Below are 18,603 nucleotides of genomic sequence, written 5' to 3'. Positions count from 1 at the left end.
CCCGACGGGTTACTGCGTGGACCAGCAGCTTCCAGCTCTTCCTGGGCTGTTCCCATTTCTTCTTGCTGGGGGAGCAAGGCCAAGACGTGGGCATGGGGCTGGGTCTTTGGTTTGCAGAGGTGAGCAGTAGATAGGGGAGGTGAGTGAGGGGCACAGAGTAGCAGTATGAGATTGTGTGCAATGGGATGGGAGGGAGAAGGAGATGGACATTGGGAGGGGTTAACAGAGATCTTGAGGTCAATGACAATGGCTACAAGCACTACCCAGGACTACCGCTGCACCTGGCAGGACCTTGAATCAAAACAAAACAAAACAAGAAAATAAAGAATAGATGTGAAAAACATATAAGAGTTATGCTTTTGTACATTTTCCAGAGAAAGGCAATTTAACTTTACAGAGCAACTGATGGAAACTCATGTCAAGATGAACAGATTATAGTATCCAGTGGTTTAGTTTTATTGGTTTTTAAGTTTTATTTTACAGAGTTTTTGTTCAACGAAAGAGAATGAACAAAAGAGTACATGATCATCTCCAGTCATACCCACTGGAAATTACCATCTTCAAACACAGAAAAACAAATGAATAATAATCTACAGTTTCAGTAACAGTAGGCTGTGTCATAGCATCTGCATTTCCAGAATGAAAAGTAGGTCTGCCCACAAGAGCATCTTTTGGCCTCAGGTGACAGACACTCGGAGCAGCATCCTGGAGAACTCCTCTTGCAGCTTAATTCAGAGAACAATCATTTGCCATTTTTTTTAGCCTCACCAGAAGAGAAGAACTGCCTGACCTCGGAAGACCTGCCATTGGACACTAAAAATGCTGGTACACTTGTTATTAGGACAGGCCAGCTTTACCAAGGCTAATTAGTTCAAAGGACAATTAGAATAAGTGATGATATTCACCTAGAAACCCCCCCTAAAGGTGGCAGATCTTAATAAAGTTGAGATTCCCTGTCTTCAAGGAAATCTGTGGAGAAGAACAGGCAGATTCTGTGTACAGACTTCCACATTTTCAGAGTTAAATCCCCATTATATGCGCACTCACCCATCTGCACTGATCTGTATGACCTTCAGCTACATCGAGGTATTCAGTTTCCACCAGAGTGACTCCACAGGGAATGCCATAAAGGAAGAAAACTCCAAGACTCTCATTCACAACTGAACTAGTATTATCTAATTTAAAATCTGAATGTACAAAGCTGGATGGTCTCCATTTGTAGAATGAAAATCAGAGTTCCAAGAGGACTGGTTTTATTTCTTTAAATTTCATATTTCCATAATTTAAGGATAAATGATGCAAAAGAATGTATGTGCTTCAAACACCTAACCATATGCCCTGGCAACAAACAGCATACTACTCTCAACCTTTAGTGCTTGCTAGACTTCGTACTCCCTCTACTACTTAGGTTTCTTATTGACACTACAACCCCATTTGTAGAAACATCAATCACTTGGTGAAGGTACCTGTATTATGTCTGACCTCAGGGGCAGGCTGTGGAGAAATGAGGCTCCACGGCACACTTCGCACTTTTCAACACGTTCAAATATACCTTTGTAATTTCTTTCATCACAGTCTTGGACTGGACCGAAACTTCTGATAGCCAGTGTCCTCCCAAATGCCTTGCAACAGTATGCATTTGCTTAGCCTTCAAGCAGGCCTGACAAAATGAGCCTGGGGTTATTCTGGCAAGCTGGAAACACAACAAGGACTATCTGTGACCACCTCACCTCAGATATATAGATACTTCTATACAAAAAAAAAAAAACAGCATTGGAGAGCAAAGTCAGATGGGCATTCTGGTTCAGTTATGTCTTCTTCCTGTAGGACGAGCAGCATCTTAGACCACTCCTTGTGCAGTTAGCGAAGGAAGGAGATGTGGAACATGGCTTGCTTTCAAGAGCGGTGAGAATTATTTTGGATGTCAGCCAGCTGAGTAGCAGAAATTGCAAAATTAAAGAAACAACTATCAATTGCTCAAGATTTAAAAGTGCATGTGAATACATATGTAGAAACTTACAGCTGCTTACCTGATACTTATCAGCCTCTAAGGATGCTCTATTACTTCAGCATAAGAAAAGAAATAGGATAGGAGCAAATATTTCATATATTTAGAACTAATTTACACATTATTAGCTGAGAGAGAGAAAGGTGCAATAAGCAGCAGCTGGCATAAAAAGTCATACTGCTATAGGCCAAGGGACCATCTTTTCCCAATGCTTAAGGGCAGAGAAAAGGAGAGAGAGCTAGGGGCTAGAAAGCACTCACAGTATTCATATCAGATCTCTGTAAGCCCAGAGTAGTCAGAATCTCAACAGTAGGATTTAATGCCATCATGTTTTCTGGATTATGGTTTTTTAGTTGCTCTTCTTTTTAATGAAAAAAGCCTAACATGACTGCTTTGAAGAAACTAGAAGGATATCTTTATCTCATTTTTAAAGGTTTGTCTTCACTACCTTTTTGTTCTTGATTTTCTCTTTCATTTCTTCTTTCCATTCCCTGCTTTCTTTTATTTCCCATTGACTTCCTGGCTTTCCAAAATATCCATTTCTTTCCTTTGCCCATCTCACTACTACATAGCTATAATTCCCTTTTTCACTTTTATTCCAGTATTATACTTTTTTTTTTCATTCTCCCCTTCCTCTTTCCCTTGCTTTTTATACCATCTGTTTTCTTAATCTTTCCCCTTTGTCTCATGTGTCTCCTCCATACTGTAATGGTGCCTCCAGAAGCTTCAAGTCTGAATCATGGAGGTTTGGTCATATTTGGAACAAGCATGAATGCTACAAGCATAAGGCCATGACATCTCTATGAGACACCCAACTTCATGGAGAAAAGGGGATAAGCAATAGTGGGTTGAAGGGAGTACAAAGGAGACTTCAAGACCCAAGGAGGAAGAAACTGACAACATGACAAGACATCTCAGAGTTTTTATATGAAGAGCTGGAGGGGTAGCAGGAGTGCTGGGGAAGTGCTTTATAAATGCTGCAGGTGTGCTGGGCTCCAGTGGGAACCCTGCAAGGGACAGACTTTCAGGAGGAGCTTGAAGGTATGAAAGTTCAATGGCATGAAAGACACACTGCTCTCACTCACTGCTACCTGTTGATCAGCATACCATGAGCATGGCATGAGGAAACCAACCCTGCTGGAAATGAGGCCCTGATGGCCCCCTTTGCAGTATTATCACTCTAGGAAGATGGTGGGATACTACACTGTCCTGGTTTTGTTAAAAAACAAGCTTCTCTCTTAGTGAATTTTGCCTGTCAGCTAAAGCCTTCATATTAGCTGCATTTTCCTGGAGAACCAGATACATGTTTTGGTAAACATAGCAATGGAATGGAATGCAAAGTTATTGATAAGCATGGCTGGACATCTTGTGAGAGGGACAACAAGAAACAGGTGACCAAGAAACTGACCAACTGTGTATAAGATTCCATTCACGTGAACACTTCATATAAAAGTGGAAGATCACCAGGACCTTTCCCTTTCCTTTTTTCCCTTTTGCTTATGGCTGACATTAGGAGAGGACCTTGCTAGTCGTCCCTGCAAACTGACGCCTACTGACAGACTGAATCCAGCTCCGGTTGGCTGCAGAGTCCAATCCAGGACTCCGGATGCCAGCTCTGCAGTTGTTGAGACTTTCAAGATTGGTTTTGTATATTTTGTATTATTTTCTTATTAGTAGCATTAGTAAAACATTTTTATTTTTTTCAACTCTCTTCTCTCTGTCCTTCTTTTCCTCCTGATCACCTGCTCTTAGTGGGAAGTGGGGAGAAGGAGGGGCAAAAGGGGGAAGCGGGGCAGGGGAGGAGGTTAACACCACATCTGCCAGGGTTTTATTGTCACCCCGCAATCTAAACCCTCGACATACACAGCAGAGTTTTACAAGTGAATGGGGTTTGGCATAGGGCTTCTCAGAAGGGAGTCCTGCTTTACCACCCACATTCTCCTGTATCCGCTGTGGCAGACATATTTCCTGTCATTTGTGTGATGCAACCTGTAGTCAAATAGCTCACTTCACTCAGACTGTTTGCAGTGATCTTTTGTTTGACCACTCTTTGGGCTACAGAACGGTATAAAATAGTACTGCAAACCACCCCATTAGCTTCTGCCTCCTCAGGACCCTTGCTCAACGGTACTGTCCAAGTACCCATGTGCCTCACAAGGGGTTCAAGAACCCCACTGCTGCTTTGCTTGGGTTCCTGCAGGCTGACTCACCTCATTGAGCTGCCCAGTTCTCAGTGCACCTTTCTGATAATCGGAAGGGCTGGGGCAAAGGTGCAATTGCATGCTAATCCCTTCGCTTACCTACAGATAATGAATGGGTAAGAAGGAAAAGCAAGACACCGAAAAGATGCAGAACATATTCATTACAATTAAGCAGGTCACCATGTTAGTGTTTGTAGTTCCTGTTAGGGCTACGAAGAGTTCTGGCTTTTAAGTCAGTGCTGACACTGTGATACAAGTGTAGGCATGGATTTTTGCAGTGCTTCTATCCCTCTAGTTTGTTTCCTCCCTTGAATGGATAATTCCATGAAATTACTCCTATTTTCTGTAAAAAGGGGCTCTCCTAACCTGCAAAACCAAAATGGCATTTAAATACCCACATCCACAGCTGCATTCTTTCAATGCCTCAGTACAGCCCAGAGGCTGAGCGCACGAAACATACCCATTAGCAGCTGAACCAGAACAAAAAATGCCAGAAGACAAAGCCACACAAAGGCTGCAAAAACTGACAGCCAGGATCTTCTGCAAGTGTTCTGTGCAATTAATTAATACATTTAATGATTAAAAGCAAGCTGAGCCAAATGAATTAGCCAACCCCCTAAGTCACAAACTAAGCACCTCTACTAAGCACAGACAGGCATGCTGACTAGATGGAAGTCAGGAGAACAGGCAATTGCTTAGGAGTGGTCACCTGGAGACAACACTACAATATCTCAGAGAGGAAGAAAACAACTACAGATGGCATGATGGAGCTGGTGTCCGTCCCCTCAACTCAAGAACATTACCTATGGGTGAAGGCCCCCATGCCCCAGGAGAAGGACAGATGGATGGAGGATTAAGCCAGACCTTTTCCAGGGTCTACAGTAACACAGGACATACAGGTATTTTCAGGGTCACAGCAAGGGCCTTGCTGTGGGTTTAAGATGGTTATGGATGTATCTGAAAGAAGAAAGCCACGGATGTCCAAGGATTGCAAGGGGAGAACTGATAAAAAGATCCAGTTCTTATTCAAGAGCTTTACCCACACTGAAAGCACGACTAGGAGCAATCATGTGGGCCTGGCCAAACTGCCAACATCTGGGATAGGCTCAGTCCCTAGAGGGTACAGCAGAGCAAGGGATGCCTTAGTGGCACACCTGGAATCAACGAGGCCTCTCTCTGTTAAAAAGAAACCAACAAACAAAAAGACAGTGTGGGAGGCAAAGGGGTACAGTTGAGGGTAAGGATAGGAAGAGAGAGGCAGGGTTCTTGAAACTTGGTGTCATTGACAGCCTTGGATAGCAGCTCTTGAAGATGCCTGAAATGCTAGCTGGTAAGTGGGCAGGTGGGAGAAGTAGCAAACACATGTGTCACCCCAAATGGGTTTTCCATAATGATAAACATGGAGAGCTGAGAGGGAGTTATGGCTGGGGCAGAGGAGAGGCAATGCCGAAAGGGATGGCATGACTCAACAGCAGAGATCACAAAGAAGAGCCCTTGATGAGCACTGCCAAGTAAACAGCCATTTCAGCACACTGGAGGTTTGAACCAGGGCTGCAAATTGGATGGAGGTGTGAGGGCCTGGAAAAGCAGCTGGGGCAAGGACACACCATCCCTGAGGGGAGTGAGGTCATCAGAGGTGAGTGTGGGAGAATAAAGATGATGAAGGCTTAAAGCCATTAAGGTATGCCTGAAGGAAGAGAGACAAATGATAGCAAGAGGGAGGAGAATTTTTCAACCTTTTAGAGGTTCACACTTCATTTTGAAGTAAGGATTTATTTTCTATTTTGAATATGATTGCATTGTGCATAGCTCTGTGTGTGCCAATACGTTACTTCAGTGCAGACAAGTTACTGCTTTTCATTTAAATTTGAAGTAATTAAGGGTAGCTGATAATGATTGAAGCATTATGTCTTGCTTTAGATTAGCATCTCTATCGTGATGAAACAGGCTTACAGAGCATCCGTGTTATTAAAATCCTTCATAAAGCAAAGAATTATTTTGATCTTCATCTCAAAAATAAGCAGTTTTAACAAATTGCCTTGTGCTATTTATAGTAGTTGCATAGATGGTGTGTTGATTGTATACAGCCAGAGACTGACAAAGGTATGCAATTACCCATGGATATCAGTGTAAAGCACTTAGCTTGCCTTCTTACCACAAAATCTGAATGTCTCTCTGTTTTCGATGTTTTTATTCTCATAGCCAGCATCTCATCCTATAATAACAAGAAGTACTATTGAACCTGTTGAAATTAACAGGATGCATGTGCTGAGCTGAATCCTGTAAATACTGTGAGTCTTCAGAGAACAGCACAAGCGCAGGTCAAGTACTTACACATGCACCAGAAGAGCCTATCCTGACTCACAATGGGGTTTGCAATGGTGACTTCCAAGGGATTTTCCAAACCTAGATATTGCTGGTATAATAAAACTTGTAAATTCAGAAGCACAGAAAATTTGTATTTTTCATGTGAAATCTCATATTTGCTATATATTTTTTTATGTTTAGATTTGCATGTTATTTCCAACAATATTTCTTGCTGACACAACAGGAAAATATAGGTTTTTTCTTTGACATGGTCCATGTTTATTATGTATATTACTGTTGCACTAGATTTTGAATAGATTAAATATTTGTAGCTCATTTGTCTTCACATATAACTTCTACTAGCATAGTAATTTTTAAAACAATTGTTATTGCTGTCTCACATTCATTATTTACAAAACTCATCAATAAGCCACATACTCCCTAAGGTTTGTTTTACTGCATATACATATATGTATATGGAAAAAAATGTTCACCAGCAGTAAAATCCAAGATAAATAAAGCATGAGACAAGTGATTATTTTGTTTGATTGGTTTATGTAGGATCACCACATGGTGGAGAGGATCCACAAGCTGAGACAAGCCTTTGTGCTTTCCCAAGTCTGTCATGTTCATTCACAAACAGGTCTTGATTCTTCTGCAGGAAAATAATATTATTTGGATATATTTCTGAAACTCCGGATGGCGTTTTATTTTTTGTGCTGTCTTTTCTGCTCTATAGCTGAATTCAAAGCCTGAAGGATCAAATGTTTGTTGTTCTGAATATTGTAGCTGGTCAGTTCTACCAGCTTGTCAAACTCCTCCTCTGTGTAGGTAAAGCTGTTTAAGCAGTATGGGGAAAAAATGGTGGAAACGTCCACATTGCCTTGCGCCATCTCAGCAGGGCTGCGTTCCACACCTACACAAATAAAGAAAGGTCATTGATGGGTTCTCGATGTGGTCCCACCTCCCACTTTCCATATGGGGCACAACATTGCTCCTCACTACTCACACATCAGCATTTCTCTCCCATGGGAGCAGTGGTAGGGGAGGGAGAGGACCATGCTAGACCATGCCTCCCATCCTGACACAGCCAAAGGGTGGCCAGGTGGTGGGAGGACTGTCTGTGTCCACGGCTTACCAGGCTCTTTGTATCTTTTGAAGGTGTCATTCACCAGCGGGAAAAACACCACTGTTGGTGCCTCTGGGATGTCTGCATCTTCGAAGATGTAACACTCCTTTAGATTTTTCTTTTCTTCTTCACTCAGGTGGATTTTGGGAAATGGGATTCCTTGCTTTAGGAAGTACTTGGAGGCTTCTTCCAAAGGCTGCATTCAGACAGAGAAAAGGGTCAGAAATTATCTCATCCCCAAGGCTTTTCCAAATGCACAATGCATCCACCAAAGACTTTGCAAAGATCAGGGAGCAGCCTTCACTGTCAGTGTTTCTTCTGGCGTTTGTCTCTTGCATGAGAGATTAAGTACTAGTTATTATGATAACAACATTTCAAGACCCAGCCTCCAGCTTGCACTCCTGATTTTTGTCCTACCTCCGCAGCCTTTAACTGCAAGGTCAACAAGATGTTCATGGCTTCAGGCAGGGGCAGCCCAGCTGCTTAGAACACAGAACCATGCCATTTACTGGAGAAAACCCTGAAATTAGTAGCATGTACAGGAATCCAAAATGGTATGTTTTTTAAACACAGATTCATAAAAGTACAAACTTTTTGTTGACTTGGCATGAAGTATTTAAAAGCCCCCTAACTGTTAGACACCTTAACATGGTTTTGAAAAATGGTGCAGGTATCTGAGAGTAAGCACCATCTTGACTGAAATGTTAATTTAATCTTGCGGGTGTGTAAGTCATTTTTGAAAACAGGATTTTTGTTCCTGGATCTCGTTGATGTGTATGAAAACTTTCATCTTCAAGAACTTCCATCTTATGCATATTTGGTAACAGGAATTATAGGCCAGAACAAAACAAAACAACAAAAAAACAACAAAATCACAAACAACAACAAAATCCAGTTTCTGTTCTAAAGGCAAACGAAGAAACTACTTCTAATTCGACTTCATGTGGATATATGGATATCTTTAGATGAATATAACAAGACAAATGAAATTTGTTCATCAGTGGTGCTACTAGTTCCAAAGAAACACTCCTTGAAGAGTGTAGTCCCAACAGGCATATTGAGATCCCAGGAGCACATAGGTCTAGGAGACAGCATTTACCTATCAGAAGGTTAATTAAAATAAAATATTCAGAAAGCTGATACTACTTCTGTTCTCCTTAGGTGATTTGCCATGGTATACCAGCAACACTAAGAGACCTGCATATGTACAAAATGGGAGCTACACACCAGGAATCCTTTTCTCCCAGAATCAGTTTCTTCTACCTAAATTATTCTGACTCCTTAGGAGTTAAAGTGTTAAAAGGGCTAAAAGACAGTGGTCATTATTGGAGAAAACAATGTGGTCATCATACCAATGTCTGTGATCCAGAAGAGTAGTTTAAGTGTAGGACAACATCCACTTTCCTCTCCAGCCTCATAAGTGGTGGGTAACTGATATCGATGTATCCCGCCGTGTCTGCCAGGCACAGGAACTCTGCTGCTTCTGTCAGCTGGTTGGGGAATTTGTCTAGTACAGTATCTAAAAGGAAATATTTCTTACCATGAGTGATTCACTGAAGAATTAATATGTCTGATGTCTGTTGTTTGGCTAATATGAGAGGGGAAAAGGCCTCTTCTCTCCCTACTACTTTTGCTTTCCAAGACTCAGCCACGCTATGGAAGCTCAGCTTTGACACAGAGAAGAAAGATCTGTCCAAGGTAAAACCACAGAACTTCTTCACTTTTCATGCTCCTCTTTTGTCCTTGGTGAGCAGCAGTGGCCTTTCCCTGGAATCAAGGGACTTCTTAGAGTATTTGTTAACACTTCAATTTCAGTAAAAACAGAGATGTGTCAAAATTTTATCTGTTTCACTTCTATCTCAGTAAAAAAGTGCTGATTTCTAACAATTCACATCTGTTAAAGATACTCAGCTCTGTGCAGCTGATTTGATTGGATGATATTTAAGTAGTTATCTTAATTTTTTTGTTTCCAAAGTGAAAAATAAAGCCTGTTCATCCTCTGTTTTCTCTTCACTAATGAAAACACCAATCATCTAAGCAGATGAAAATTAATATTCAGGGATGTTTACCCTTCCATCTACAGAAGCTTTTGCTCTGGAGGTATTCATTGTGTAGCTGGAACCCCTTAAGGAAGTTGTAGAACTTGGAAACCATCACCCGCTCAGTCAGGACTTGCCGAATGATGCCCATGATGCCACATTCAGGGGTGATCATGTAAGTGTCCAAATCATGGCTCCTAGCTGGTAGGGAAGGCTGATCTGCTTCTGGAGGGTAGAGCAGATCAACAGGTTGTTGTTCTAATACAGTTCTTTGCAATGCTTGAATTACCAAAAGGTATCTAGTATTAGCTAGAGGAAAGAAGATCCTAATAAGATATGGCAACATATAATCAAATCAATATGAAAGTTAGGAACAAGAAGAAAATCAATGTTCAGTGAAGCGTATTCAACAAAAAAAAACAGGGTGGCAAAAAACTTCTTGAAGCTGGAAAAAGTGATCGACTGCTTAACAGAAGTCACAGATGGATTCCCTATGTGAAGGGCAGTGGAGGCTGAGAACTGGGACCAGCTTCTTTCAAAATTAGTCCCAACCAGCTTTGAAAAAAACGTGCTGTCAGGCAACTTAAGCACCCAGAAAAGAGCAGAGAAAAAGGATTGTGCTAAATGGCACCTCATGATGTTGGGAAAGAGGGCAAATGACTTTGTGTTGAGCTCATGGTTTTGTGACACTTCCCTGGAGAGAGTGATGAAAAGCCCGTAAACCACACTCATTAACCAGTTTTGAACACAGGACAGCCAATATCCTGCACAGGGATACAACAAGATCAAAGATAATTGAAATGGAGTTCCACATAACTGGTATATCCAAGTCTTCAATAACAACTTACAAAAAGTATGATCTGCCAAGGCAGACAGAGAACACAGCACTGAGATGTTTGTTATAATGTGTAGGTTTGCTGAAAGGCCCCTAGCAAAGATGACCTGTTAAAAAACTTCAGTAGTTTTATATTTGGTGGCAAATCATCACTTGCATGAATTCAGTCCAAGGGAGACTAATGGAAATAATGTTGCTATGAATAAATTCAGAGAGGAAACCTAATTAGATATCACTGGCAACAGGAGACCTTGGCGAAAACAAACAAACAAAAAATGCAAACCCAAACAAATAACAAAAAACCCCAGTGCTGAATTTGCCTCAGTTTTAAGATTTTAAAAGCCTTGATAAAGATTTCACATTGTGTGCATCTGAATGTAACATTCATTTAAAAATTAATAAAACAGCAGGTAGAGTAGAAACAGAAATGTAACCAACCAACATCAACAGTCCTGTTTTGGGTACACCTCAATGAGGGCCTTTCTGTAGGATCCGACAAATGCCATGCATCCAACAGGTTGTAGGAAAACACATTGCTCCACAGGCCTGTGCAATGGCAGAGAACAGGGAAACTGCTTTGGAAACATTTTAAGGCAAAGTGTCCTTTTAAAAAAACAACCTTTCAGTTTTGCAAGAAGTATTGGAATCCCTCCAGATTTCCAAAAACTGTACTAAGTTTTATTGTAGCAACTCCCATTCTGTCCTCAAAGAGGGCTGTAATAGCTTTAAACAATGTGACAGGCCTTCAGACACTGTAATTCATTGTTTCATACAGCTACTGCCGATAAATTGCAAACCAACATTTTCCAGGCTGCATATTCCTGTCCTATAAGCAACTGTCATCAGAGAGCAAACCCATTCCATTTCTTATGAAGTAGTGGTTTGGTTTACAAAGTGTGCTGTATACAACTCCATATTTAGTTAAAGGTTTGGGGGCTGTTCCTGAACAGCCAAGATCCAAGTGGTTAAAGCACAACTTGAGATAGTCTCCAGAGTAGTCCTCTAAAACAAAACATCATGTTCCTTGTAAGACCTCCCTTGTCACAACTGGATAATCCCCACAGTCCTTCTAATTTTGCCCTCCCACTTAAAAGAACATCTAAAAATGTCTCCCCAGTACAAAAATCTCCAAAACCCTCTTGGATCTTGAAAATTATTTCCTCTGCCACATCTGTGCTGCAGGCCCTGAGAATAACTTTGCCAGAGAAGGTAGTGCTGAGCTTTGCCTTGAAAATCGCCACCAGTGAAAGCTTTGCAAAAGTCATACATCACAACGTATGCAATATTTTTGAATTTCACAATACAATAATTATGCATCAGTAAGAGAAATGCAATTCCCTTTTAAACCTGCCTTATTTGTGGAGTGGGACAAGAAGCCAAGGGTCTTCTGCTTCACACTGACAAGAACAGGACTTGCTTGAGAAGCATTATAAATACGTAACTAAGAAATCAGATGGGGGTTCTCTGGCTCTACACTTAGCTGGCAACCAGAGTTCATTTACAGATAATTACTGGCCAGTTTCCATCAACAGACCCTCATTTCCCTGCAGCTTGAGAAGCTTCTGTGGAGGCCTGCCTGTGAGAAGGCAGTTCGTTTCATTTCTCCTGTCTTCACTTGGTGCCTCCTCACTCCATAACTCTTCCAGCTCCCTGAGCACCAGGACTTACATGCTGCTCATGCATTTTAGTATCTTCCAAACACTGGTGTCCCTTGAGGACCTGGTCATAATTCCATAACAGTGTTTCCCTAACTTCTTGCACTGAATTTTCATGGTACCTATATTTGCTGAACTAAGAACCATGAGGAGAGACAGTATCTTTTACCAGACCAACAGCTGAAAATAGCAGACCAGCTTTCATGCACTCTAGCCTTTCTTCTGGAAGTCTGAGGGTCTTGTATCACTATAAACCCATCCAATCTTTCCAGCTGCTCTTATAAAAGTCCTCACCTCTTGCAACAATTGACACTTTGCTTTTATCCTTAAACCATCACGCTGCAACAAACAGTACATTTTAATTGCAACCCAAGAGGGCATTTCATGTATCACTAGATGGCAACATTGCTTTAACTCTCCATCCTTCCTACAGATAGACCTGTGGCTGTGGGGTCACCAGCCTGATTCAGGTGCTGGGAGTGATAACCCAAAGCTCAGCCCAGACTGGATATGTTGGGTGTGCTTGCTACTTGACCATGTCACACTGCTGGTGTTGCAAAGCTGCAACAGGGGCACAGCGTTCTCAGAAGGCTCCATAGTTCCACCTAGCTCTGTGATTTGCCTCCCACCTCTGGCAATCAGCACAAAATATAAGAAAATTGAAAGTATGAAAGGGTTTCTTCTGCAATGTACTTGATTTGGTTTGTCCAGTGCTGGTGGCTGCATCCAAACTGTTGTGTTTCAGAGCCATCAGTGGGTCTACCTTTCATGAATGTGTCCTCCCCCTTTTAGACCTATTTTTACTCTTGGATCCTGTGGTATCTTCTGAGTCTTCTCCCTCAGTCACCTCTTTCCTTAACTCATGACACCACTAAAAGTTCTAAACGTAGCCATTAAAGCTCTGAGGTTAAGTGTCTGTACCACTATGACTCTGGACTCCTTTTGCGTCATACATTGAGGTGCACAAATTCTCTGCACACCAAATAAGGAACAACACACAGCATTGCTGGTTGTATGGATGTTCTTACTAGTGTCCTTGATGTCCTGTTGTGTGTTGTGCTTATTTTATTTACATGGAATACATCTATTGTTCACAGTCTAAGAGCAGATGGACTCTTCCACAGACAGCTTCACTCTAGAGAACTGGCACACCAAGAAGCGCATCAGACAATTCTAGCATTATGCAAAACTAAAATAAGAATTGTATAAAATCTGCAAATCTGTCTTTCATGTATTACTGGGAGCCACTCACTTTACTGAAATAAGGATGACTAAGATCACTGGTTTAATCATACTAGCAAAATTCAAAATTATTTACAATATTATTAAACTTGCACAAATATCAGTAATAGTTCAGAAAAATATTCAAATTTGCCATATCTTATAGCAAACTCAGTAACAACATTGCTTTTTTTGTTAGAAAATCATCCCATTTATTGACAAATTTGGTTTTAAGACTTCAGTTTTGAAATACAATTTTTTTTCCCATGTAGACTTCTGCTGTTGAGCTGTTCAAAATAAACCTAACCTTTTTAAGCAGCCCTGAAACTTTAGGCATTAGAGTCACCATTCAAGATAAAAGAAACAGTGAATAGTATTATTTGAAATTTCGCTAAGTATTTTTTAGCCCTTCTCCGGTGTCTGAGGAATTCACTTAGAGGTGAGAACATGTTGGACACTCTGCTTCAGTCCTGCATGTTGCAGGGGCATTGGCTGCAGTATGCAGGGTCTACATTATATTAAAAATAAAGTATATTTTTATGCAATACAAATTTTCCTAGTGGAAACACACATTACCTTTCATGAAGCAGATGCGGGATTCAGGGAGCTTCTTCATCAGGCGGCCCATGAAGAACTCGCTGCCAAAATCCTCTGCGCGAATGAAGGCACCATACTTTAAGAACCCAACTTCATAAGGGGTGAACTCCACCCATTCTGCAGGGACACAAAATGGCCTTTTAAATCTCAACCCTGTTCCCCACCTCCCTGCAGGAAGGGCTCTGAAATGACAATGAAGCAGCTGCAGGACAAACCCTGTCAGCAGGGTGGCCACAGTAAGCAGTCACCATTCAGCTGGTTTCAGCCCCTCACTCATAACATTTCCCAAACTTGTTTGTACAGAACTTTCAAACAAGCCTCTCCAGACAGGACATAAATGAACTTTCTACCAAAAGGGGTCAGCCTAAGTTACTGCAAATGTGGAGCTAAGGCTTTGACTTGGGAGTACCTTGGCTGTCCTTAAGCACCTCCCCCAAATTATTCCTGCCCCATAGAAGATGGGTTCCTCTCAGATCCTGGGGACAAAGTCTAGAAATGGAAGAAGAAGCAGAAGTTAAACAGGAAGAGGAACTGTTTATGAATGCTATTGTTCAGCAGTGCAAGGGGTTGGAGGACATGCAGTAACTGATAATGCAGATCATTTGAACAACAAGTCCAGATACATCTCAGTTTTGCCATCACCTTTGAACTCTGAAAGGCTGTAGTCTTCCTTCATGTTGAGGATCATGTAGATAGGTAGGGGATTCTGACCGTGATTCAATGCCTGTCGTTCATCTGAGAGTTTGTGGTTATTTTTCTGTGAATTGACCAGAAAGAGCAAAGCCAAGAGACCATCTTGGCATCATGTATGGGCTTGCAAGATTACAGAAAAATAAATACCCATTTCCATCCTCATTTTCTTATTGCCTCCACTCATTTTGTGTCCAGACTTTTTTTAACCAAGGAGGGACCCAAACATTTACACATCGATGTAAGCTTATTTAATTACCAGTGAGTGTAGGAAATTTTGTGGTTCAGCGGTCTTTTGTTCTTCTCAGTAAATGCACACACTTCACATGGATTATTTAAGTTCTCACAGAGGAGAACATAGCAAAAGAAACCAAGAGCAAGACTGTGCTGTTAGGTGCTCAGATGCTCATACTTGTAGAAGGAGACATAGGTTTCCTGCTCTACAGAATACACCTTGGGCTGCTAATTAGGTGTTGAGAGATATATGGAGAAAAATTCTGTCCTTTAGTCAGCAGAAATCATCTATTGGATAATGCTGACATGCTCTCAGCACCTGTCCCTGGAGCTTCATTTTCCATACAACAGTATTCAGCAGCTGTTAGGAAAAACATAGACACACTACCCCATCACTTAATGCTTTTTCCAGCAGAAGACCCCAAAAATCAATGCTAGAGATCTGGTATCCCTCTTGCTTCCGTAATTTTAGCTCCTTGTCATAGTACTTCAAGCTCTCCAGGGAAAAGCAGCTTAGTTTGCTCTTGGTCATGTGTCTGCGGAGTTCACCAATCTGTCCAGACAGATCCTTGTGTGACCAGTCAGCACTCTGATATAAATGTGACAAGGTCCTGGGGAAAAGAAAGGAAATACATTGTCTTATGCTTGAAAGATTTTCACTTTTTTGACTTGGACTTAAGGACCATATCCAATGAACTAGCTGAGGTCCATAAAAACCCATATTTTTGGTTCAGTTTATTATGGAAGATGAAAGATTTTTTTATTTAGAGGATCCCTCAAATCCATAGTGAAACCTGAGGATTTGAAAAAAGCCCCTCCATGCTACATACATTTCTGCACAAGGCTGTGATTTGCCCCAGGGTGATTCACCAGGAAAGATCCTAGAGGCAAAACAAAAGGTCAAGGAAAATGTTGTTCTCCCCAAGCAGTGCCTGGGCCATACACTGGCTCAGGCAATGTGTTCCTAACACAGCAATGAAAATGCTCAACTGAAGTAGTACACGTTCCTTTAGCAAAACAAAGAGAATAAATCTCCTCACCCAGCAGACTATAGAGGTTGAGGAATTACGTCTTTGTTCAGGATCTCCTTACCATGTTGAACCAGATGACCCAGTGATGTATGAAACAGCATCTAAGAGGTCCAGCTTCTGAAGACCCAACAGGTTGCCTAACAGAGATGTCAGTGCACGGGTGCCACCTCCTGTTGTCATGACTGCTACAACTGGTACCTGTCCAAACATCACCACAGCAGTAGTAAGCCACAACTTATTTTAGCAGCACATGTGGTCAGAGTTGAGTGAATTGCAGCATTTCTGTCACACAAGAAATTCCAACATTTCACCATTTCCCCAAGCAGGGGAAAAGAAGACAAAAACCTGGTATTTTGCGCAGAAAAATAATAATAATAATAATTTTAAAAATTTATTAATTAGCTACTTTTGCCTCTTTCAATCAAAATCACTCAATTTTGATTCTAAATTGTTACATGCTGGCTTACCAAAACAGCTCAAAACTTGTTGTTTCAAGGCATTTCAATATTAGAATGCATTTTCTTTAGTGGTACATCATCTCATGAGAGCTCTATTTTGAGAACAAGCAGAGTTCATCCTCTCTTGCAAGTCAAGTATAATGATTAGATTACATTTCCTGTAAAGTAACTAGAGTAAATAATTGCAGTGATGAGCCACAAAGCCTAATGTCATGGAAATCTAAATTGTGCTACAGGAAGACAAATTCCCCCAAGAAACCCACTGAGAGAAGAGAAGCCAAATTACATTTCCCATACACATTTACAGGCAATTGCATCAAGGAAATATTTAGCAGTCTCTCGATTTAAATCAAACATTTTAGGTCAAAGCAGAGTATTCTGATTTGGGTTTGCCTGCCCAAGAAAAAAACATTATTTTGTTGGAAAATCTGAAATTAGTAGTTGGAAGTACTTCCCCTAAAAAATTCTTATACTGCTTTTTTCCACTGAAACTACTGTGCTAATGAGAAACAATATACTGATGTGATCAATATATTTGCGGGAGCTTTTTTCACCTATGCTGGACACATCAATATAAAGAAAAAAACAAACTCTCAAAATGAAAACTTCTTCATTTCTGGTGTGCCATGTTGCACGTGACCATGCTCCTTCCCTAAAACACCAACCATCCCTATGCCAGGATGTTCACGAACAAATACAAACCCTAACTCAGAGAGATGAGAGAAAAATATCGCATGTCTTTGTGCTGTTAGAGCGACAGTATAGCTGAGATGAAGAGCACTGGAGGAGAGAGTTTGTGATAAGAAACATCCTCATCAATCAGTGTTATGTATCACCTTAAGTGTTAGGTTTTCCCCCTCAAAAATCTGATATAAATCTAATATAAAATACCTCATGGAGCCTCAGTGACTGAATGCTCAGCTAAGAGAGTAGGACTATCCAGGTCTATAATTCACAGATAAAAAATAAATAAGGCAGGGAAAAAATGCTGGTTTATGGCATTCTGTTTTCTGAGCAAACGTGTAGTAAGTGGGTTTGATACTAACCACATTCTCACATTGTTTCATCTAAACATTTCTCGAAGCTTTACACTGGGTGCTGAAAACATCAGGGTTGGATAAGGAACAATATCCAAATGGCTACAAGTATGACTTTCGTGTCAACAGCACAGTCCCATCCCTATGGTGCTCTCCATACCTCGTGGTCTTGTAGGTCTTGCTCTAAATGAAGTGCTTTTTTCAGAGCAGAAGCCACAAACTTCCTCCATTTCTGCAGGAAATTTTTCTCCTCCATACATAGATCAAACTCCAAGCGAACATCTAAGTTTCTTGACCTCAAACAGAGTCCAGGGTTAAATAGGATGTGTATAATCACAATTAATGTCTGGACCCATGCTTACAAGTTGCAAACTCTACTATTAGGCTTAGAAAAACTGTTATTGCGACCCTACAAAAGCACATCATCGATGGTAAAGACAGGGCTGAGAAAGTTAAAAAGTTATAAAACCTTAACAGAAACAAACAAACAAAATGTTTATTGCTACACTGATTTTCAAGAAGTGTCTAACAGAAATACTGCAATCCATATACAGATACTATAAACAGTGGAATATTTAGGATTTGTTGCCTGAAGACCTCAAAGCTGTATAAATACAAATACTCCAGATTCTTTACAAGTAAGTAAAGTGGAGTATAAACACCTATTTTTCTAAACTCATAGCTCCATGGATTTTGCAGCCAGAATATATTATTCTCCCCTTCCAAACTGAACTCCTGCATAGTAGCATAACAGGAAATTTCAGTCAGTACAGTTAAGAATGTTCACCTTCTGGACATGGCTAATTAATACAGGGTAAAGAGTGGTAAATATAATCATGGACTAAATACCTTCTCCCTTAGTTAGAGAAAAAAAGTAAGAAGGCAAAAAAGCTGGGCAGCATCTTTTTTTTAGAACAAAAAAACCCAAAGACAGAGTTTCTTACCAGTCATTTGACTTCACATGTAAATTGATATTTTCATCCTAGGAAAAAAAATATAAGCATTGGAGATGATTTTATGTCCTTCCAGTCAGCTTTGAAGCCCTTTTTCTATGAGCCATGTTGGAGCCACAAAGCCACAACAGTCAGAAAATCCATCCAATTTTTAAAACTTCTCCAAGTCCACTTTCTTTAAATTGTTTCATACTAAAGATACACAGAC

General features: G+C 40.8%; 1 protein-coding gene across 1 annotated transcript in view; it reads right to left on the bottom strand.

Moving 5' to 3' along the window:
- Positions 1-7,223: 7,223 nt before the first annotated feature.
- Positions 7,224-18,603, bottom strand: part of LOC308040738 (cytosolic phospholipase A2 epsilon-like) — a gene marked incomplete at both ends in the record, with an annotated part of 32,974 nt that continues 21,594 nt past the window's right edge. The window contains 11 exons of the mRNA XM_080345028.1: positions 7,224-7,432; positions 7,655-7,841; positions 8,998-9,164; positions 9,715-9,909; positions 10,958-11,065; positions 13,972-14,109; positions 14,635-14,749; positions 15,305-15,527; positions 16,009-16,145; positions 17,603-17,738; positions 18,387-18,424. Coding sequence (XP_080201154.1) covers positions 7,224-7,432; positions 7,655-7,841; positions 8,998-9,164; positions 9,715-9,909; positions 10,958-11,065; positions 13,972-14,109; positions 14,635-14,749; positions 15,305-15,527; positions 16,009-16,145; positions 17,603-17,738; positions 18,387-18,424 — 1,653 coding nt within the window. The remainder of the gene's footprint in view (positions 7,433-7,654; positions 7,842-8,997; positions 9,165-9,714; positions 9,910-10,957; positions 11,066-13,971; positions 14,110-14,634; positions 14,750-15,304; positions 15,528-16,008; positions 16,146-17,602; positions 17,739-18,386; positions 18,425-18,603) is intronic.

The sequence above is a fragment of the Nesoenas mayeri genome (assembly GCF_963082525.1).
Source record: "Nesoenas mayeri genome assembly, chromosome: 5".
NCBI lineage: Eukaryota > Metazoa > Chordata > Aves > Columbiformes > Columbidae > Nesoenas > Nesoenas mayeri.
This window is presented reverse-complemented; position numbering and strand designations above follow the sequence as displayed.